At 49.2% G+C, this 21,785-nt stretch overlaps 1 protein-coding gene, 1 long non-coding RNA gene and 1 pseudogene across 4 annotated transcripts; 2 read left to right on the top strand and 1 right to left on the bottom strand.

The window, feature by feature from the left end:
- The first annotated feature begins 66 nt into the window (after window positions 1-66).
- On the top strand, window positions 67-2,242 carry Drap1 (Dr1 associated protein 1 (negative cofactor 2 alpha)). Of its 2 annotated transcripts, none has more exons than NM_024176.2 (7): window positions 67-373; window positions 613-685; window positions 771-864; window positions 1,155-1,274; window positions 1,393-1,486; window positions 1,627-1,715; window positions 2,021-2,242. In NM_024176.2, exons 1-7 carry the CDS (start codon window positions 332-334, stop codon window positions 2,124-2,126), a joined length of 618 nt encoding a protein of 205 aa, NP_077138.1. In that variant the 5' UTR covers window positions 67-331; the 3' UTR covers window positions 2,127-2,242. The 2 variants fall into 2 exon arrangements, with proteins under 2 accessions (NP_077138.1, NP_001278009.1); NM_001291080.1 differs by having other exon boundaries at window positions 1,372-1,486.
- On the bottom strand, window positions 2,199-18,231 carry 4930481A15Rik (RIKEN cDNA 4930481A15 gene). Of its 2 annotated transcripts, NR_015545.2 has the most exons (5): window positions 17,963-18,231; window positions 9,934-10,038; window positions 9,234-9,439; window positions 6,795-7,652; window positions 2,199-2,925 (listed from the first exon to the last, which is right to left on the bottom strand). It is a non-coding gene; the product is annotated as an RIKEN cDNA 4930481A15 gene (long non-coding RNA). The 2 variants fall into 2 exon arrangements; NR_027938.2 differs by lacking the exon at window positions 9,934-10,038 and having other exon boundaries at window positions 7,580-7,652.
- Gm6293 lies at window positions 9,230-9,575 on the top strand (annotated as a pseudogene).
- Window positions 18,232-21,785: the final 3,554 nt, after the last annotated feature.

Below are 21,785 nucleotides of genomic sequence, written 5' to 3'. Positions count from 1 at the left end.
CGGAGCCGGCGCGAGAATCCCGGGAGGTGCAGGTCTTCGGGAGGCGGAGCTAACGTTCGTACTTTAGCTTGGGGGGCGGGTGGGCGTGGCGGGCGAGCCCGGGGAAGGACGCGCACCGCCCCAGAGGATCCGAAGCCCAGCGCTCGAGTTTGGGGAGCTGCTTGTCTACGGGCGGCACTAGGACCCTGCGGGAAGTGGTGTAGGCGGAGTAAACGGCACCAGGACCCGGGGAGGGTGGGGGGGGGGACCGCGGCGGGCCGGCGGCGGACAGGCCCGGGGCCGGGAGGCTGCGGGCGGCGGCGCTGGGCCCGGCGCAACGAGAGGCCCCGAGATGCCAAGCAAGAAGAAGAAGTATAACGCGCGGTTTCCGCCGGTGAGCACGTGGCCCGGATGGGCCCCGGCAGGCAGGGCTCCCGGGAGGCTTGGGCCCAGGTCCTGCTGGTGGGGGGGGCGGGTGCCTTTAGGTGTTCACGGCCTGACGCCCCGCCCCTTCCATGCCCTCCTGACTTAGCGCCCCCCGCCCTCTTCTCCTTCTCCCGGGATACCCCCGGTTCCCTCTGTCCCCCGTGTTAGGGACGCAAGAGACGAGCTCTGTCCTCTTCCTTTCGGCAGGCGCGGATCAAAAAGATCATGCAGACGGACGAAGAGATTGGGAAGGTGGCGGCAGCTGTGCCTGTCATCATCTGTATCCTACTAGGGGCCGGTTGGGCTGAGGGGCGTGGGGCGGGACTGCGGCACTCCCCTTTTTGGATTCTCCTTGACGTCTTCAGCCCGGGCCCTTGAGCTCTTCCTGGAGTCCCTGTTGAAGAAGGCTTGCCAGGTGACCCAGTCTCGAAATGCCAAAACCATGACCACGTCCCACCTGTGAGTGGCCGCCGAGCTGGGAGGGGCTTTTGAGGAGGCAGAGTTCCGACAGGGGGAGTGGTGCAAGGCCCAGGGAGGCCAGCTTTGTGGATTTGGACTGATGCAGGAGAGATTAGGTGTTTCAGGTGCAGGGAATACAACCAGATCCGAGCCACCGGCCCTCCCAGGAGGCCTGGTGGAAGTAGGGGTGTTTTTAACGTTCCACTGTACTGACACGAAGAAGTTGTTTGTATCCTTCCCTAAGTGTTTTGGGGGCCCCATTTGAACCCCTTCCTTTCCCACTTCTTTAGGAAGCAGTGCATTGAACTCGAGCAGCAGTTTGACTTCTTGAAAGACTTGGTGGCATCAGTGCCTGACATGCAGGGGGATGGGGAGGACAACCACGTGGATGGGGACAAGGGTCCTCGAAGGTGGGTAGCCAAGACCCGGTATACAGGTGGGGAAGGCCAAGGCCACAAGGTTGGGGGTGGCTGGGGGATGAACCAGGAGGAGAGAGTCCTCGTGCAGATGGACTGTACCTTCCCGAAGGGGCCGGAAACCGGGCAGCAGCGGCAGGAAGAACGGAGGCACGGGAAGCAAAGGCAAAGACAAGAAGCTGTCCGGGACAGACTCTGAGCAGGAGGTGAGTGAGGCTGATGGGTGATGGCCTCAGCCTTGTCTGCTGCCTCTTGTTCCTCCATCTCCATTCCTCTCCCAGGGTCTGGGCTCCCCAGAGATGGGCCCGGGCCCTCTCATTAACCCTGACCCCTTCCGTGCTCTCAGGATGAGTCTGAGGATACAGATACTGATGGGGAAGAAGAGACACCACAGCTTCCACCCCAAGCCAGTCACCCTCCTGCCCACTTTCAGAGGTGAGCACCCCAGGAGCACCAGAAAGGGGCACGCCAAACTCCCCATAGCCAGTTAGGTTTGCTTCCCTGGCCACTTGATGGTGGCGGCTGACTTAGGGAATGGGAGGGGACATTAGACACAAGACATTGTTCTGAGAAGGTCTTGTCTCCACGGTAGTCAGGGAGACAGTCTAAAGAGTGGTCCTCTCTGGCACCTTCCCTCCTGGGGGGACGACCACATCTGCCTCTGCCTCTGGAGGAGGGGGTGGGGCCTGTGGGCTGGGCACAGCATAGTGGCAAGCCTGATTTTCTCCATTTTGTCGCAGCCCTCCAACTCCCTTCATACCCTTCACATCTCCCCTGCCTTTGCCACCAGCACCCCCCGGCCCCTCAGCAGCCGATGCAGAGGATGAAGAGGATTATGACTCCTAGCGCCCTGTGCCCCTGTACCCCAGCCATGCTCTCTTCTAGTTAGTATTAATTGCTTTGGGGAGAGGAGAAAGGTGGGATTGTTCTTAAATTTATTAAAAAAAAAAAAAAAAAAGGATTTTGGTTTCTTTTCATCCTGTGGCTTTGTGGCTGTATTCTTATTGCCCACCCACCTACTTCCCCACATGAGGGGCAGCAGGGATGGTGTGGGGGCAGCCAGTGATTGAGCAAAAACGGGGAGTCTGACAGGAGTCTGGTGAAGGGGCACCGAAGAAAGGGGTGTGGTTTAGAGACTGGAAGCACCAAGGGATGAGCTCTCATCGTGCGGGACCTTGAGCAGCCTTCTTCCCCTCCCTGGCCTGCTGAGGAGGGACAGATGGAGTCAGGACTGAGACTGGGCCTTGAAAACTACAGTGCTCTGCAGCGCCAAGCAGTCTGCCTACTGTGAATATGAGCAGCCTGGGCAGCTTGTGTGCCAAAGGCAAGCGGTACATCTTCAGGGAGCAGCGGTGCTGAGTGGGGCAGGAGGCAGAGGCCATGTGGGGTTCCCGACGTCTGTAAGACCCAGAGTCATCTAAGTCATCTGTTGCCAAGCTCGCTGACTTCTTCCTGATGGAGGCGCTCAGAGACCCTTTGGGGATGTGCTAGGTATGAGGGTGAGACGGGGGTGGCGACAGTCTGGGGAGACCCAGAGCTGTTTGGCCTTAGGCTTGAAGACAGGATACAAGGGCCAGGGAGAATATCAGGAAGCGCCGTTTCTCGTTTTCTGCCGCTCTTTGGCAGGGGTGGGACCCTTTTCCAGCTGAGGGACACAGGAGAAAAAGACAAGATTCAGCTTGAAGATCCCAAGTTGGGCTGTGATGAATTTTGGGTGCTCTTGAGGACACTGAAGAAAGTGCAGATCTTGTTGACAGTTGAGACCTAGAGACAGGTGTATGGACTTGAAGGGCAAGTCAGCAAACACGAGCTGCCAGACCCTGAGCTATCCAGATGGTCCAGATGGGGGAAGGGAGAGGACAGCTGTCAAAGTACCCCCAAAAGAAGTCTCCCCAAAGAGGAGAGCCTCTGAACCCCTGCTTCAGCAGTTAGTTATTGAGAGAGTGGGGAGCTGTGGTTCTGCTGGGGCTAAGACAGGACTAAAAGAATGCACGCCATGTTTGTTTTTTTTTCTTTTAAAAATTTTCTCATGTGTGTGGGTGTTTTGCCTGCATTGTGCACTGCACGTGTGCCTGGTGTGAACAGAGGAGAACACTGAATCCTCTAGAACCAGAGTTCTGTAGAGATGGTTGACAGCCACCTTTGGGTCCTGAGAGTCTGAATCTTGGTCTTTTGGAAGAGTAGGAAGTACTCTTAACTGCTGAGCCATGTCTCTAGCCCCCTGCTTTTTAGGACGGCAAAAAAGTTTGGTGTAGGATTACAGATAGAACACTTACCTAGTGCTTACAAAGTCCTGGGTTAGAGCCCTGGCACTGAAAAAAGAGAGAGAGAGAGAAAGAGAGAGACGCACAGAGAGAGAGAGACAGAGAGACTTATAAATGGCAGAAACTTAGGTTTCCAGAGAAGAATGGGGAAAGGGGCAGAAGGAGATAGCAGAGCAGGTAGATGAAGGTTGGGTCTGTGGCCAGCCTCAGTGTGAGGAGGGAGGGAGCATTGAAGAGCTAGTAGTTTAATGCAGACTGCACTGTGAAGCAGGAGGTAAAGTCCTGGGCTATGGGAGGGAAGAAGGTAGGTTAGGGCAGTGGTGAGAACAGTGGGAAGACTTGAGATACGATTTAAGAATGGCTGGGTGCTGGAGACAGACCTCCTTCAAGGATGCTATCTGCCTGCCTTCTACTCCCAATTTCACTACAGTGCTCCTGTGACTCCCAACATGAGTCACATGTGGGCAGCTGACCCCACTTCTAGGACTGAGGAGCAGACATGATGCAGCTTGGTCAGTTAGTGCCACACTCTGGCTATGCTGACTGCTGTAAGGTTGGGGACCCTCAGCACACTTGAGCTGGGCCACTGGAAACTTGTTACCCACTCTAAAGGTTGAGAAAGAAACCAGTGCCGGGGCTGAAACCTAAGGACATTGGAACCCATCAGGCCCCTGGTGTGCCGGTGTTTCCTGGTCACCTTAGCCAGGAGACTTCCTCTCTCTCCGTGCCACGTTTACCGAAAAGAACTCTGGGTGGCACCGGAACTGAGTAGGGTGTGGTTCCTAGGAGCAGTAGGTTTTAGCAACAGATGGGGACAGACCCAGGGAAGGCAAACACATGGGACACCATAGCAAAGGCCATGCTAAACAGGCTGAGGATTGGAGTTAGAGGAGGAAGAGATGTTTAAGAGCCCATCACTGATGTCCACCCAAGTAGTGGATTCTGGGCCTGGAGAGATGGTTCATCAGTTAAGAGCACTGGATGCTCTTGTAGAGGACCCTGGTTTCGTCTCAGTACCCACACGGTGGCTCAATCATCTGTAGCTTCAGTTCCAGGAGACCTAATGTCCTCTGGCAGTGCATATACATGGTCATACATGCATGCAGGTAACATACATGGCCATACATGCATGCAGGTAAACAGACACATAAAACATACATGCACAAACATACATGCATAAACATACATGCATGCAGGTAAACAGACACATAAAACATACATGGTCATACATGCATGCAGGTAAACACACATAAAACATACATGGTCATGCATGCAGGTAAACAGACACGTAAAACATACATGCATAAACATGTGTATAAGCATACATGCATAAACATACATGGTCATACATACATGCAGGTAAACAGACACATAAAATTAAAATGTTAAAAAATATGTGGGTTCTGGAGCCAAGTGTAGTGGCACCTATAATCCCAATAGAGGCAGGAGGATCTCAAGTTTAAGGTTGACCGGGACAGCATAGTATAGCTGTCTCCCGAGAACAGAAGATCAGTTCTGAACTCAGGGTTCATAGGATGATAGGAAGGCAAGGAAGCCTGAGGTGCTGGGAAAACCCTTGCTGCTTCTAGGCAGAAGGCCTGAGGAAGCTCAGATAAGGTGGTGCCTGCCGGCAGCTGGCGTGCCCCTCTGACCTGGGCCGTCAGCTCACTTAAGGTCTAGAACTGCGGCCTCTCCGGACCCTTGGCTCACATCACCTGCACTCGTTAGCCTTGGACCAGTTCTGTAACTTCTCTGCCTTATTTCTCACCTGTAATGTGGCGCTCCTTATCATCTGTGTTAGCTGTGTGTACACTAGTTATACCTGTATGTGGCAAACTCGATCTAATAAAACCCCAGCACACATCTTTACTCTCAGCACTTGGGGAGGCAGAGACAGGCAGATTTCTCTGAGTTCCAGGCCAGCCTGGTCTACACAGTGAGTTACAGGACACCCAGGGCTACATAGGGAAACCCTGTGTAAAACAAACAAAACAAAAACAAACAACAAAAACCTCAAAACACTCAAATGCTCAGATACAGAGTTTGTCTCTTGCTCACCTAAGGTTCATATTCATATATATGAATATAAGTCATAATGGACTTTATTTGATCTTTAACACTTTTAGGGCTTTGGCCCTCATGGTCCTCATGGCCCCACCATCCTCAGGATTGACTCTGACATCTTTAGAACAGTAAAGTTGAGAGCCCCTGGGGGCCTTTGTTTTGAAACAGTCTTATTATGTAATGCTGATTGTCCTGCAACTAGATTTGTAGACCAGCTGGCCTCCCTCTGTTGGAATTAAACTTTCCTCTTTTGGGACAAGGTCCTTTTTTTGTTTTTGTTTTTCCGAGACAGGGTTTCTCTGTGTAACCCTGGCTGTCCTGGAACTCACTCTGTAGACCAGGCTGGCCTCGAACTCAGAAATCTGCCTGCCTCTGCCTCCCAAGTGCTGGGATTAAAGGTGTGTGCCACCATGCCTGGCCGGGACAAGGTCTTGTTATACAACCCACCTGGTCTGGTACACGCTTTGTAGCCCAGGCTTCCGGACCTTGCGACGGTCCTCCTGCGCCAGCAGCTCTCAAGTGCTGGAAACACAGAAGCTCTTCCAGGCCCAGTTAAAATGGTTCCCAGTCTACCCAAACCCACCTAGGTGACCTCCAGCTATTTTTTTTAAGATATATTTTTTCAAAGAACTAATAAAAGAATTTTGTTGTTGTTTTTTGAGACAAGGTCTCTCTATGTGGCTCTTGTTTTCCTGGGACTCTCACTCTGTAGACCAGGTTGGTCTTACTTTGAATTTTGTATGCGTGAGAAAGTATGTGTGTGCGTTCCTGCTTACACACACCTAGCACAGATAATAATGAACCCCACATTACAGGTGAGAAAATAAAGCAGAGAAGCTACAGAACTTGTCAAAGGCTAGCAAGTGAAGGGGTGTGTGTGTGTGTCCTCCTCTCCCCCTCCTTCCCCAGGCCCCTTTTTAGTTCCTGTGTGTGTGTGCGCGCACGCATGTATGTGATGTACCACAGGTGCCCTCATAGATGGGAGGCATTGAATCTCCCAGGAGCTGGAGTTACAGGAAGTTGTGAGCATTCATTGTGAGCCCCGGGAACCAAACTCGGGCCCTGTGGAAGAGCAGTATGCATTCCTAACTACTGAGCCATCTCTCCAGCCCCACAGGAGCCATTTTCTATCACAGGGCCTCAGAACAATGGGAAATGGCTGGAATCTTTGTCAGAGGACACAAACCTTAAAAGGGCAATGCTGCTGGCCTCTGGAGAGTTCCTGGAGTGGAGACAGATCCTGTGGTTCGCTGGGTACCATCACATATCAAGAAGAGGCAGTCTAAGTGATTGGAGAGATGGCTCAGTGGTTAAGAAGAGGCAGTCTGTCTTGCTGGCCTATTGAGCTTTACCAGGATCCATAAGAGAGCCTTGAGCCAAGATCTATGTGACTACTTCAGCCCTGAGTGTGACGCAGAGTGTCAGCTAAAGACCATGACTCTCCCTGCCAACAGGAAAGGGCCCCGCAGCTCACTGCAGGACTTATTAAGCAAACACACAAAAGAGAGATGGGCTTCCAAGAACCCACCAGAAAGGAGCCTGAGGAAGGTCTGACTTCACCTCGTGCTAGGGACAATGTGTGAACACAGAAGTTATACCCTGCTGGTGGCCATGTCGCTGGAGACCCTCTTCGGAAAATCATGTGGTAGTTGCTCATCTACTCTATTGCCATACTTATTTTACCCACAATCCCATTAGTTTCCTCTTAGGCCACTTTCCAGGAGAAGTCTAGGCATGTGTCCTCCAAAAGATTCAAAGAAGAATACTCACATTTGGACATGGCAGGGGGAGGAGAGAAACCAAGATGGGAGCGCCGGGACTAGGAATTCAAGGACACTTTCAGCTACACAGCAAGTTAAACAAAAGAAAACACCTTTAAAAGGGGGCTGGGAAACGGCTCAGCAGTTAAGAGCATTGGATGCTTTTCCAGGGGACCCAGCTTTGCTTCCCAGCACCTACAAGGTGGCTTACAATTGCAACTCAAGTTCCAGGGGACCTGATGTCCTCTTCTGTCATCCTCAGGTACCAGGCATGCATGTGGCACCTAGACAAATAAAAATAAAACATAAATAAATAAAAATTAAAAAAGAGGGCTGGAGAGATGGCTCACTGGTTAAGAGCACCGACTGCTCTTCTAGTAGTCCTGAGTTCAAATCCCAGCAACCACATGGTGGCTCACAAATATCCGTAATGGGATCTGATGCCCTCTTCTGGTGTGTCTGAAGAGTGCAGTGGTGTACTCATATACATAAAAAAAAAGATAAGTCTTTTTTAAAAATTAAAAAAGAAAAAGATGGGTTGGGCAGTGGTACGCATGCCTTTAATTCCAATAGTTTGGAGGCAGAGGCAGGTGGATTACTAAATTCGAGACCAGCCTGGTCTACAGAGTGAGTTCCAGGACAGCCCCAGCTATAAAGAGAAACCCTGTCTCAAACTGCCCCCCCACCTCCAAAAAAAAAAAAAAACACCAAAGAAAGAAAAAGATTCTTATAGTCTCTGATGGAAACAGCCTGCTGCCCATACACAGGGCACACATGAACACATGGATAAACATAAGCATGTGCATGACAGACAGAAAATAGTGAAAAAGAAAAAGAGAGCTGGGAGTGGTGTGCGCCTTTAATTCCAGCCCTCAGGAGGCAGAGGCAGGAGGATCTCTGTGAGTGTAAGGCCAGCTTGTTCTACAGCACAAGTTTGAGGCCACCTAGATTCACATGGTGAATCTACTTTAAAAAAAAAAAAAAGCAAGCCCTTAGCCGGGTGTGGTGGCGCTCGCCTTTGATCCCAGCACTTGGAGGCAGAAGCAGGCAGATTTCTGAGTTCGAGGCCAGCCTGGTCTACAGAGTGAGTTCCAGGACAGCCAGGGCTACACAGAGAAACCCTGTCTCAAAAAAACCAAACCCCCCCCCCAAAAAAAAAAAAAGCAAGCCCTGTTACACACAATAGGGAAATCTTATAGATCATGCTAAGCATCAGAAGCCAAAAAAGTCCACTGGGTGATGTAATGCATTTAAATGAAAAAAAAAAAAAAAATCAGGGGCCAGCAATAGCAGCATACACCTGTAACCCTAGTCCTTAAGCAGACAGGAAAATCCCAGGTTCAAGGCTACTGGGCTACAAAATGAGGGGCTGTTTAAAAACAAGATCAGGGCCGGGCAGTGGTGGCGCACCCCTTTAATCCCAGCACTTGGGAGGCAGAGGCAGGTGGATTTCTGAGTCCGAGGCCAGTTTGGTCTACAAAATGAGTTCCAGGACAGTCAGGGCTATATAGAGAGACCCTGTCTCGAAAAAACAAAAACAAAAACAAAAAAACCAAGATCAGGGAAGCAGAACTGGTCTACGGTGGTGGGAGTTAGTAAGGCCATTGAGGTGGGGATCGGCTGAAGGACACAGCTGTAAACTCCATGCTGGTCACGTACATAGAGCTATACATTTACGATGTGTACATTTTATGAGGATGTAGGCTGGGCTGGTTCAGTTGCTTGCTGGTCTTCAGAGGTCTTGAGTTTGATTCCCAGCACCTACATTAGGCAACCCACCATCTCCTACAACTCCTGATTCAGGGGAACTGATGCCCTTAACTGGGCTCTGTGGGCTCTGTATGCACTCAAGCATGTATACATACCGGAACATAAAGAAATACATCTGGCAGTGGCGCGAGTTCGGCAGTGAGGCAACATGTCGTTGCCGACGATCCCTTCGCGTCTGTACTCCTTGCTGTTCCGCAGAACTTCCACCTTCGCCCTCACCATCGCAGTGGGCGCCCTGTTCTTCGAGCGTGCCTTGGATCAGGGCGCAGACGCGATCTATGAGCACATCAACGAGGGGAAACTGTGGAAACATATAAAGTTCTTGTATGAGAACAAGGAGTAACACCCTGCCCCTGTGGGGCCCGAAGGAACAGTCGCTGGTCAGCTGTTTGCCTGGAGTTGGGGCCTCAGCCTAAGGATGAGTTTTATTTGCTGTTCACGCAAGCTATGGCTCCACTGTACAAACAGACTCACTTCTGCTGTGTTTGACTACAGCTGTCAGCAAATAAATGCAAAGTGCTCATGAAAAAAAAAAAAGAAAGAAAGAAAAAGAAAAAAAGAAAAGAAATACATCTGGGGGTTGGGGAGATAGCTTAGTGGCTAAGAGCACTGACTGCTCTTCCAGAGGTCCTGAGTTCAATTCCCAGCAACCACATGGTAGCTCACAACCATCTGTAATGGGATCTAATGCCGTCTTCTGGTCTGTCTGAAGACAATTACAGTGTACTCACATACATAAAATAAATTAATTAAAAAAAGAAAAAAGAAATAAACCTCTGTCTAGTGTGGACACACCTTTAATCCTCACCCTCTGGAGGCACATGCAGGCAGATCTCTGATTCTTCAGGCCAGTCTGGTCTATGTAGTGAGTTCCAGGCCAGTAAGAAACACAGTTCCTGTCTCAAAATTACAAAACAACAAATAAAATTTCTAAAAAAAAAAAAAGTAAAAAAATAAAAAGGACCTAAGAACTTCTCTATCCTCAGCACTGAGTGTTCTAGATGGTGTAATTCTGCAAACAAAATGTTCTTGGAGTTTATATCTGAAGAGGACACAGATGATAACAGCCAGAAATAGCATGTCAGATGGTGATTTGTGTTGTGGAGAACATAGGGAGGAGTGGGGGTGCCCAGGGCAGGAAGAGGGTGACCTAGAATTCTGCACTGGGCGTGGAAACAACTTGAAAAGGGTAAGGAGATTTGAGTAAAACTCCCAGTGAGTAGGGAGTGAGCGGACAGAGCTCTGTGGGAAAGGCTCAGCAGGGAGGACAGGAGGACCTGCTGGGGAGGACCTACTGGGGATTGATCAGTTCCCTTCCTTTCCAGCCTCCACCTCCTCAGACACTGCCTGGAGCCCAACTCAGTCCCATTCTAGCAGATGTGTATCCTCATGGCAACTGGCAGTCCTCCTGGCCCAGAAGTTTAGGAAGGGGATCTTAGTGTCGTGGGACACTTTTACAGCACATTTGTCTAGGGTACTGCTTGGCCTGGAACCTCAGTGGCAGTGGGAGGAGAGCTGTGAGTCTGAGTGATCTCGCCCACCTCCCTTGAATATGTCTTCCAAGCCTGGGTGACAGTTCCCTCCTCCTCTCTTGGTATATCACCTTCTACCTCTAGCCTCTCAGGTACCAGGGATTGTTAGATCCAAGTCCCCTGTTGGATACCTGTCCTGCAGAACCATCTTCTAGAGGAAGTGTCCCCACCACCCCCACCACCCCCACCATCCCCAGTTTACAGATGAGGAAGGGAGGTGAGCACCAAGTTTTCCCATTGGCAGAGTTGCAATGGGGGCTTAATACATCTCCTGCAGTGGACTAGCACGTGGAGGAACAGGGTTGCCATTGTCCCCAGTCCCATGTCTTCACTGGAGCAAGAAACAGAGCTGTGGGACCCAGATGCGGCCAATGTGCTCACTCTTGTAGGGATGGGCATGTACCCAGGCTGGGGAAGAGCATTCGGTACTGGTACTCTCTGCCTTTGGTAACAATAGGTCTGCACTTCTCCTTATAGCTGTTGAGTGTGCAGGGCCCTGTGGGGGGCGGGGGGGCTCTCTATTCTCAAATCACAGCTCTTATTGTGTGGGTATTCATGTATGTGCAAATGGTCTTATTTAAAAACAAACAAAATCGTACCTAGCTCCTAGCACCTTCCCCAACCCCCTGCCCACAACTAACTCCACTGGCTAACCTGGAACCTCTCTGTAGCCTAGTTCAGGATAGCCTTGAACACACAGAGATCCGTCTGCTTCTGCCTTCCAAATACTGGGGTTAAAGGTATATGCCACCAGGCCCTATTCCAGTGTCATCTAATTTTTTAAAAAAATTAGTTGGAATGGGTGGCTTTTTGCCTGCATGAATGTCATGTTTGTGCAGTGCATGTGGAGGCCAGAAGAGAGCCTTGGGCCCTCTGGAAGTGGAGTCACAGGTGGTTGGGAATTCTCAAGGGGGCCTTAGGAATTTAACCTGGATTCTTTGGAAGAGCAGCCAGTGCTGTTAACTGCTGAGCAATCTCTCCAGTCCCTCAAACATCATTTTAAAAAACTGAATAATCACTGGACATAGTAACACACACCTAATCTCTATGAGTTCGAGGCCAGTCTGGTCTACATAGTGAGTTCCAGGATAGCCAGGGCTACATAGTGAAACCCTATCTCAAAATACCAAACAAAGAAACAAACAAACAGAAATAAGCACTATTCCTGAGCTATGTCAGCAATCAGAATTGCAAAGGAAAACACCCATCGTGCTGACAAGAGCAGAAAGTGGGGAAAGGGCTCAGCAGTGAGGAGCATTGGATCTTCTAGAGAACAAGTCAGTCCACAACCACCCATCACTCCACTGCTGGGGTCCAGTGCCCTCTCTGACTTCTTCATGCACCAGGCATGCACGTGGTACACAGACATATGTAGTGGTTTGAATATGCCTGGCCCAGGAAGTGGCACCATAAAGAAGTTATAGCCTTGTTAGAGTAGGTGTGTCACTGTGGGCGTGGGCTTAAGACCCTCACCCTAGCTGCCTGAAAGTCAGTCTTCTGCTAGCAGAGTTCAGATGAAGATGTAGAACTCTCAGCTCCTCCTGCATCGTGCCTGCCTGGATGATAATAGACTGAACCTCTGAACATGCAAGCCAGCCCCAATTAAATGTTGTCCTTATAAGAGTTGCCTTGGTCATGGTATCTGTTCACAGCACTAAAACCCTAACTAAGACAACATATATGCAGGCAACACCTATTCATATAAAAAGTTAAAGAGGCTAGGACAGATGGGCTGCTATGAGAAATGGAATGAAAGAAAGTATGGGGCCTGCAGTGGTATTTCTTTCTGTAAAATGGGAATGACAAGGGGCTGGAGAGATGGCTCAGCGGTTAAGAGAACTGACTGCTCTTCCAGAGGTCCTGAGTTCAATTCTCAACAACCACACGGTGGCTCACAACCATTTGTAATGGCATCCGATGCCCTCTTCTGGTGTGTCTGAAGACAACTACAGTGTACTCACATACATTAAATAAATAATAAATCATTCTTTTTAAAGCTTTAAGAAACTGGGGATGGTAAGGTATATACAATTTGACACCTGAAGTTCCCAGCATGGAACCCGGCACACAGGAAACACTACATATCCCATGCGGTGATGGCTAATCAACTTAGTGGAATTTAAGTTACCATGGAAACAAGCATCAGCACATGTGAGGGGCTGGCCCACTGAGTGAGGGACTGGACTGGATAAAATGGGACAGCCAGCTGAGCATCAGCTGCTATCTCTGCTCCCTGACCATGGAAGCCATGTGACCAGCCGCCTCACACTCGGGCCACTGTGACTCCCAAGTGTGTCACACTACACCCTGCAGCTGTGAGCCAAAATAAACCGTTCCTTAAAGAGCTCCTGCCTGACAGGAATTGTGCTAGCAACAGGTAAGTGTGCATGTGGGTAGGAACCAGGGCCTGAGAAGCTGACAGGAAATGCGTGGAGGTTGGGGACGCTCTGGGAAGCAGGGAATAAGGGGTGCAGGGCAGTGGAAAGTGGGTTTAAAGGAAAGGCTGTTCGGGATTCTGTTAACTCATCGAGTGCCCTAAACCAACGAGCTTGAGCTAGTCAAACATATGTACCCTGGATGCCACATAAGACTGAGTGCCACTAAGCTGAGCGTTTTGCCTGCACATGTGTCTGTCTGTGCACCACTTGCTAGCTTGGTGAACTGCCCTGCCCTGTGGGTGTTGGGAATCAAACCCAAGTCCTCTGTCTTCCGATAGAGCAGGCCAGTGTTCTTAACAGCTGATCTGTCTCTCTAGCCCCTTGCTGTCTTCTAGAATGACTTAAAATGATTTATCTTGGTTTGTGTGTTGTTGTTATTGTTGTTGTTGTTTTGAGACAGGGTCTCTCTACATAGTCCTGGCTGTCCTGAAACTCACTATATAGACCAGACTGCCTTTAACTTAGAGGTCCTCCTGCATTCTGGGATTAAGGGCATGGGCCATCATGCCCAACCTTGTCTTGTGGTCTTTTAGACTGAATTAAAACTACTGTCTGGCCTTGCTAAGTTAATTAAGCCTCCCATACAGGCTGGCTGCTCTTTGGGATCTGTCTTCTTTCAATCACTCAGCCTGTTTACTGAGCACCTACTTGGTGCACCTGCCCAGCTTCTGTTTCTGGAGGTGAGTCAGACACAGCTACTGTCCTGCCCGTATGACACATGGGTGGGACAGGGCTAATGAGCAGAGCTCAACAAATAGGCAACACTTAGTGCTTGGTGCCCAGTGCTGGGGAGAAAGCGACACCAGGACTGGAGTGAGAGAAACCTCCCAGCCCCACCTTTCATGCTGGGAACCAAGGGATGCTGTTGGTGGCGGACCCACGTGTCAGTTCCTGGGGTGAGGCAGTGGTCCCTGCTTCCAGCCGCAGGTTGCCCTTTACCTACCATCTAACTTGGTGTGCAGAGCTTGATTTCTTAGATTTGTTTTCTATACTCACCACACTTTCTTTGCAGCAAGGTCTCACTGTGTAGCACTGTCTGGCCTGGAACTTCCTAAGTTAACCAAGCAAGCTGGCCTCCACCAGCTGGCCTCTGTCTGCCTCCACCTTTCGGAGACTGTGGGGGGAAAAGCTACTCTGAACATTTCGCTGTTGGAGACCCTGCTTTGATCCTTGGTGTCTACACGCTGAAGTGGAACTACTAGATAACATGGGGTGGCAGTTTGAATGAGAATGGCCCCGAAGGCTCATAGATTTAAAAGACTTAGTTACCAAGTGGACTGTCTAGGCATGATTTGGAGTAGGGGTGTCAGTGGGGGTCCCTTGCTAACCCTAGTCTTGCATGTTCTCTCTGTGTGAGGATCAGGATACCAGCTCTCAGACAACACTCCAACACCATTCCTGCCATGGCCCCTGCCCTGACGGCCATGGACTGTGAGTACGTCTCTGAAACCATAAGCAGGCCCCCAATTAAATGCTCTTTTGACAGGTTACCTTGCTCATGATGTCTCTTCACAGAAATAGAACAGTAACGAACTCACATTAACTACTTAATTAATTGTATTTATCTTTATGTGTCTGGGTGTTTTCCTGCACGTATGTCTATAAAACAGATGTGTGCTGTGGAATAGGGCTCTGGATCCACTGGAACTTGGGTTACAAAAGGCTGTGAACTGCCACAGGCTGGGAAACAAACCCAGGTCCTTTGCAAGAGCAGACAGTGCTCCCAACCACTGTACCATCTCCCCAGTTTCTCCCTTACTCCCATTTTTTAAGACAGGTCTCTCATAGGTTGGGTTGGCTTCAAACTCACTATGTAGCCAAGGATGACCTTGAACTCCTGAAGCTCCTGCCACCTCCTCTTTGAATGCTGGCGTTACAGGGTGCACTTCCCTACCAGGCTGAGGGATCTCACTGCTGAGCCCCTCCCCCCATCCTGTGGATCTCCACGATTTTCTCTAAGGTTTGTCTTTACATTAGTTCCACACTGTCTGATGGCTGAAGCTTTTACCAAGACACTCTGTTCTTTTCTTTTCCTTTCTTTTCTTTTCTTTTCTTTTCTTGTCTTGTCTTGTCTTTTCCTTTCTTTCCTTTTCTTTTCTATAAAGATTTATTTATTTATTTATTTATTTATTTATTTATTTATTTAATGTATATGAGTACACTGCAGCTGTCTTCAGAAACACCAGAAGAGGGCATAGGATCCCATTACAGATGGTTGTGAGCCACCATGTGGTTGCTAGGAATTGAACTCAGGACCTCTGGAAGAGCAGTCAGTGCTCTTAACCGCTGAGTCATCGCTCCAGTCCTCACCAAGACTTTCAAATGGGAAACTGTAAAATATATTATCCAACCTTGTTTTGTTTCAAGATCGCCTATCCTGAGACCTTTGGACTTCCATATGAATTTGAAGGTCAGCTTATCAAGATTTGGAAAGACAGCTCAGGTACTGTTTTTTCCCCTTATATATGGTGTGTGTAGAGGGAGGTGCACACAGGTGTGGAGATCAGAACACCTTGAGAGTCAGCTCTCCCTATCTATCTGTTGGCTCCAGGGATGGAGTTTGAATCATCAGCCTTGTCTGCAAGTGCCTTCATCCACTGAGCCACCCCACCAGTCTGCCAGCCGAGGTTTTGGCAGGGACTTCTCAGCACAGCTGTTTTGTGGAGCTTGCTCCTCTCTGGGCTTGCTTTAGGGACAGATGGTTTTCATTACTGTTAAGAATTACATTTTTTTGCCTGATATGGTGGCACAAACCTTTAACCATCGCTTCAGAAGGAGTTCGAGGTCAGCCTGGTCTATATAACAAGTTCCAGGCTGGGCAGGGCTACACAGTGAGGCCGTGTCTGAAAGCACAGAAAGGAGCTGCCGAGCTGCCTGCAAGCTGTGCAGTGAGCTGCAGGTTTCCGCTTTGCTGGGGACCAGCTCTGTTACTGCAGCTCCTTTTCAGTGGCTTCTGCTCTTTTAAGTAACCCCTCACCCACACTGGGATCTTACTTTGGCACGGTGTTAGTTCTATCTGGGCTGAGAGGATGCTTCTTCTTATCGCCCCAGAAATGATGTCATACAACAACCCTGTGCCACAAAAAGGAAGGCGCGAAGCTGTGCATGTCATGGCGTACTTGTGAAAGTCCGAGGACTTGGATCTGTCTTCTTTTTCCATGTGGGTCCTTCTTCTTCCATGTAGAGATCAAAGTCAGGTCATCAAGCTTAGAAGCTCCCAGCCACATCCTAACTCTGCCTAGCTGGACTCTGTAATGAGCTCTCTACACGATGCCTTAGAGAACGGGGCCTAGGGAGCAAGTAAGGTTGCCAAGTTCACTTGTTAAGTTTTGTCCTTGTCTTGACCTCTCAGTGGCTCTTCTCACAGTTAGTCACTTCCCTTTTGTTGAAATACTGTTCCTTTGGCTGAGAGCCCTTACTTACCCAGCAGTCTTTGCTCTTTTGTTGTTGTTTTTGAAACAGGGTCTCTATATATAGTCCTGAGTGTGCTAGAACTCACACGGTAGACCAGGCTGGTCCTGAACTCACAACAGAGATCTGCCTGCCTCTGCTCTCACGTGCTAGGATTAAAGGTGTGCGCCACCTCAAAAGTCACAATCTCTGTGCTGGTCACTTTAGCCTGGTCTCCGTGACCTCTCCTGACCCCAAGGCATCCTGACTTCTGCTCTTCTCTCTCAGCACCCCTCAGCTCAAGTGTGTGACAGTCTCCCTGACGAGTGTCTTCTCTGGACCCACCCCCATCTGACTTCCCATTAGCAGCCAGTGTTGGAGTCTTCTAAAGTCACTAAAGAAATCTCTGCTAGCCTGGCATGAAGGCACACACCTTTAAGAAAATTTGAGGCTAGCCTGAGCTGCAGAGTAAGATAGTGGAGGTGACCCCCCTAAAACATAAAATAGGGGATAGTGAGGTGACTCAATGGGGAAAGTGCTCTCTGTGCAAGCCGGATGACATGAGTTCAATTCCCAGAACCCACATGAAAGTGGCAAGAGAGAACAAAGTTGACTTCTGACCCCACATACATGCTGTGGCAGTAGCCACCCCCTTCCTATCATGCACACACAATAACAATAAAAATAAATAGAACAAATGAATGAGTGATTTAAAATAAAGTGACTGGTTTTACGTCACCGTCAGATCTCTGAGCTTGACTCACTCTTACTTTGTGTTCGCCTCTCTGAACTTGATTTAGAACAACACAGTTGCTGCTCTCCTGGCCAGTGGAGCCCCTACCATCGAGCACAGAGGGAAGCGTCCTTCCTATCCTCACCCTCTACTCCAAACTCCTGCTCTCCTATTGTAAAGGGATGGGAGGAGAACGGTGGTAAAGGAGGAGTGGGCATGACTGGCTCCTCCAGGTGCTGGATAAAGCTACTCCAGCAAGATAAAGCTACTCCAGCAGGAAGAGATGCTCAGCAGATGGGAGAGTGTACCACAGATGGGAGAGTGTACCACAGATGGGAGAGTGTACCACAGATGGGAGAGTGTACCACAGATGGGAGAGTGTACCACAGATGGGAGAGTGTACCACAGAGGGTTCAGCTTCCAGGTCCCACATAGCGGCTCATAACGATCTGTAACTTCAGTTTCAGTGACCAGCGCCCTCTTCTGGACTCTCTGGGCATGTGGGGCACGGACATACACGCAAGCAAAACATCCTTACACATTTAAAGAGTTTAAACTACAAAAGCTGTTCTTATCTGTGGGTGCTGCCTGTGTTTTCTGGGACACCTTTCCAGATCGACCCCAACTTCAGCAAATGGTAGCCCCTATGTTTCGATGGCTCTGATTTTCTTCCCTCTGGCACACGCAGACCCATTCTATGGGGGCTCCCCTCACAGGATCCGTTTTTTTACCTTAGGGTTAGTCAGTCTCCACTGCCAGGCCATACGCTTGCTGGAGGTCACGGCACTACTGACGCCCTGGGCCACCACAACACCAGTGAGCCTCTTGAGCTTTCTTAGAGCACTTAGTACCAGATTTAGAATTAGAAGACAATTCACCAGTCAGGCGTGTGGTGCAGGCCTTTAGTCCCAGCACCCAGCAGGGGCAGGTGGATCTTTGAGTTTGAAGCCAGCCTGGTCTACAGAGTGAGTTCCAGTCCAGTCAAGGTTACATGTTGGGAGCCGCCCCCACATTCGCCGTCACAAGATGGCGCTGACATCCTGTGTTCTAAGTGGTAAACAAATAATCTGCGCATGTGCCAAGGGTATTTTACGACTACTTGTACTCTGCCTTTCCCGTGAACGTCAGCTCGGCCATGGGCTGCAGCCAATCAGGGAGTGATGCGTCCTAAGCGAAGGATAACTCCTCCTTAAAGGGGACGGGGTTTCGGCCATTCTCTCTTGCTCTGCGCGCCCGGCGCTCTGGCTCCTAAAGATGTAAACAATAGAGCGCGCTCTGCGCTTTGGCGCGCCGGAGCTCTGGCTCCTAAAGATGTAAGATTGGGGTGGCTTTCGCTTTTGGGGCTGGGGGTTTGCGCTCCTGGCTCCTGAAGATGTAAGCAATAAAGTTTTGCCGCAGAAGATTCTGGTTTGTTGTGTTCTTTCCTGGCCGGTCGTGAGAACGCGAATAAGAGTTACACAGTGAAATCATGTCTTGAAAAAAAAAACAAACATAAAAAAGGAGGAGGAGGAGGAGGAGGAGGAAGAGGAGGAGGACAGGAAGAGGGAAAGAAGACAGTTTAGTAGCTTCAGGTTTGAGATCTCAGCAGGATACCAGCTGTTTCCAAACTGATGTCATTACCAACTCACTCTCTCAAAATTTACCCTAGAGGCTGGCAAGACACCTCAGCGGGTAAAGGAGCCACGAAACATAACGTCAACCTAAGCTTGACAGCTGAGACTCACACGGCAGAAGGGGAGAACTGACTATAAGTTATCCTCCCAGTGGTCACATGCATCCCAGACCACACACCCCAGCCTATCCACAAATAGATAAATAAGTGTAAAAGTCTAAGAAATCTACCCTTGCACCGGGAGCACGTTTCAGGAGGCAGGGTGCGTGCCTGGGATGCAAGAAGCCTTGAGTTAAGGGTCCAGCACCAAATAAACCAGGCACAGTGGCGAGCACTGTAATCTCCACGCTAGGGAGGTGGAGGCAGGAGGATCAGAAGTTGAAGTTTATCCTTGTCTGTATAGCAAGTTCAAAGCTAGCCTGGGCTACATTAGACTCTTTCTTAGATAGATAGATAGATAGATAGATAGATAGATAGATAGATAGATAGATAGATAGAATCCAATTTGAATCCATTCATACTTCTGACAAGGATGAGGGTCAAAAGTGGCAGAGTGTGGATCAGGCTGGGGCTGGAGAGACAGCTCAGAGGATAAGAGCACTGGCTGCTCTTCCAGAGGATTTCGGTTGGGTTCCCAGCACCCACATGGAGGCTCACAACTGTAACTCCTTTCCAGATCCAGTGTTCTCTTCTGACCTCAGCAGGCACTGAATTCATGTGATATACATACAGATATACTTGTGGGTAAAACACCCATACATATCAAGTAAAAATGTCAATATTTTTTAAAAAATTAAAAACAATTAAAATGTGGCACACACTTACAGTTCCAGCACTTGGAGCCTGGGCAAGAGGATCAAGAACTCAAAGCCAGCCTGGGTTGCACAGCAAGAACACATCTCAAGAGCTAGGCTTGGTGGCACATACCTTTAAACCCAGCACTTGAGAGACAAAGGCAGGCAGATTTCTGTGAGTTGGAGGGCCTACCTAGTCTACAGAGTGAGTTCTAGGACAGCCAGGGCTACAGAGTAAGGCCCTCTCTTGAAAACAAACAACAAAAAACCCTAAACAACAAACAAACCTGTCTCAGGCAAAAGTGCAATGGGTTGGAAACTTCTGCCTGTAATTCCAATATATGAGAGGTGGAGACAGGCGCTGAAGAGTTCAAATCCATCCTTTGCTACATATAGCTTGAGGCCAGTGTTCAAAACATAAGACCTTGCCTTTAACAAATAGAATAATTTCTATGATGGTTAATTCTGGGTGTCAACGTCACCAGACTAAGTAGTCAATAGAGCACAGATGCTTCCAGAAGCTAGACCACGAGTCTTAGTGAACTAAGCAGGGAGATGGGCCCCGGCAGCTGATGGGCATCATCCACGCAGCTGGAGCAGCTGGGGTAGACACAGGAAGAAAACAGGACTTTTCAGGAGCTCTGCTAACTTCTGCTGCCACCAGAATTCCAGGCTCCTGGGTGGCAAGGTGGTTGGCTTAGCAGGTAAAGGCACTTGCCGTCAGGCCTGATGGCTTGAGTTCAATCCTCAGGAAGGACTCCTAGAGTTTTGCTGTCTTCTGACCTCCAGATATATGCGGTGGCATGTTGGTGTCCCCCCATCCCCCAGATACACACACAATAAAATTTTTCTGAGTTCGAGGCCAGCCTGGTCTACAGAGTGAGTTCCAGGACAGCCAGGGCTACACAGAGAAACCCTGTCTCGAAAAACAAACAAACAAACAAACAAACAAACAAATTAAAAGAACTCAAGCGTCTCTGGCCTTTGCCCCAGGGAGCTCTGGTTCTCAGGCTTTTGACCATGAACTATAAGTTATAAGAGGAGTTCCCTGGCTCTAAGTTTTTCAACTTTTTCTGAAGCCCCACTGCTGCTGGTATCTCTATCTTGCAGGCAGATGATCTATTGTGGGGCATCTGAGCCATCCTCGTTACATAAGTTAATTCCATGAATAAGTTTCCTGTCCTATATATCTCTACGCCTTACTTAGCATGTCTCACTGAAGAATACTAACAATACAGGCATGCCACAAAGCTTTATAGTGACTTGACACAAACTAAAATCATCTGAGAAGAGGAAACCTCCGTTGAGAAAATGCCTGTGTCAGATCAGGCTGTAGCAAGCCTTTAGTCTTAATGACTGATGTGGGAATGCCCAGCCCATTGTGGCTGGGGTCATCCCTTGGCAGGTGGGCCTGGGTTCTATAAGAAAGAAGCAGAACAAGTCATGGGGAGCAACACAATAAACAGCACCTCTATGGACTCTGCATCAGCTCCTGCCATCAGGTTCCTGGCCTGCTTGAGTTCCTATCCCGAATTTCTTGGATGATGAACTATGTATCCAAGCAAACTCTTCCCCCACCCAACTTGCTGTTTGGTCATGGTGTTTTATTGTAGCAATAGAAACAGTAAAATGACAGGCTTATTCTTTTTTCTTTTCTTTCTCTCTTCCTTCCTTTCTTTCATATATATACTGCAGCTGTCCTCAGACACACCAGAAGAGGGCATCCGATCCCATTATGGATGGTAGTGAGCCACCATGTAATTTCTGGGAATTGAACTCAGGATCTCTGGAAGAACAGTCAGTGTTCTCAACTGCTAAGCCATCTCTCCAGACCCAGGCTTATTCTTTTAATTGAAAATTAAATCATATTTTGAACTTTATTGTATTTGAAATTTTTATTTTAATTGAAATTTAAAATTGTATTTTGCCCAGCGGCTATTCGGTAATCCTATGTTCTTCTTCCCTTTAAGCCTAGTGGCTCAGTGGCAACTTCCAACCACTCATCATGTGCTCCCCCAATTATGAAGTGAACCAGGAGTTCTCAGATCCAATGGGCCCTTACATGGCTAGAGAGGTTTAAAATATGTACATGCCAGCTGGGTGTGGTGGCGCACGCCTTTAATCCCAGTGCTCTCTTGAAGCAGAGGA

Source organism: Mus musculus, chromosome 19, assembly GCF_000001635.26.
Source record: "Mus musculus strain C57BL/6J chromosome 19, GRCm38.p6 C57BL/6J".
NCBI classification, from domain to species: Eukaryota; Metazoa; Chordata; class Mammalia; order Rodentia; family Muridae; genus Mus; species Mus musculus.
The sequence above is the reverse complement of the archived record's forward strand: the minus strand, read 5'-3'. Positions and strand labels throughout refer to the sequence as shown.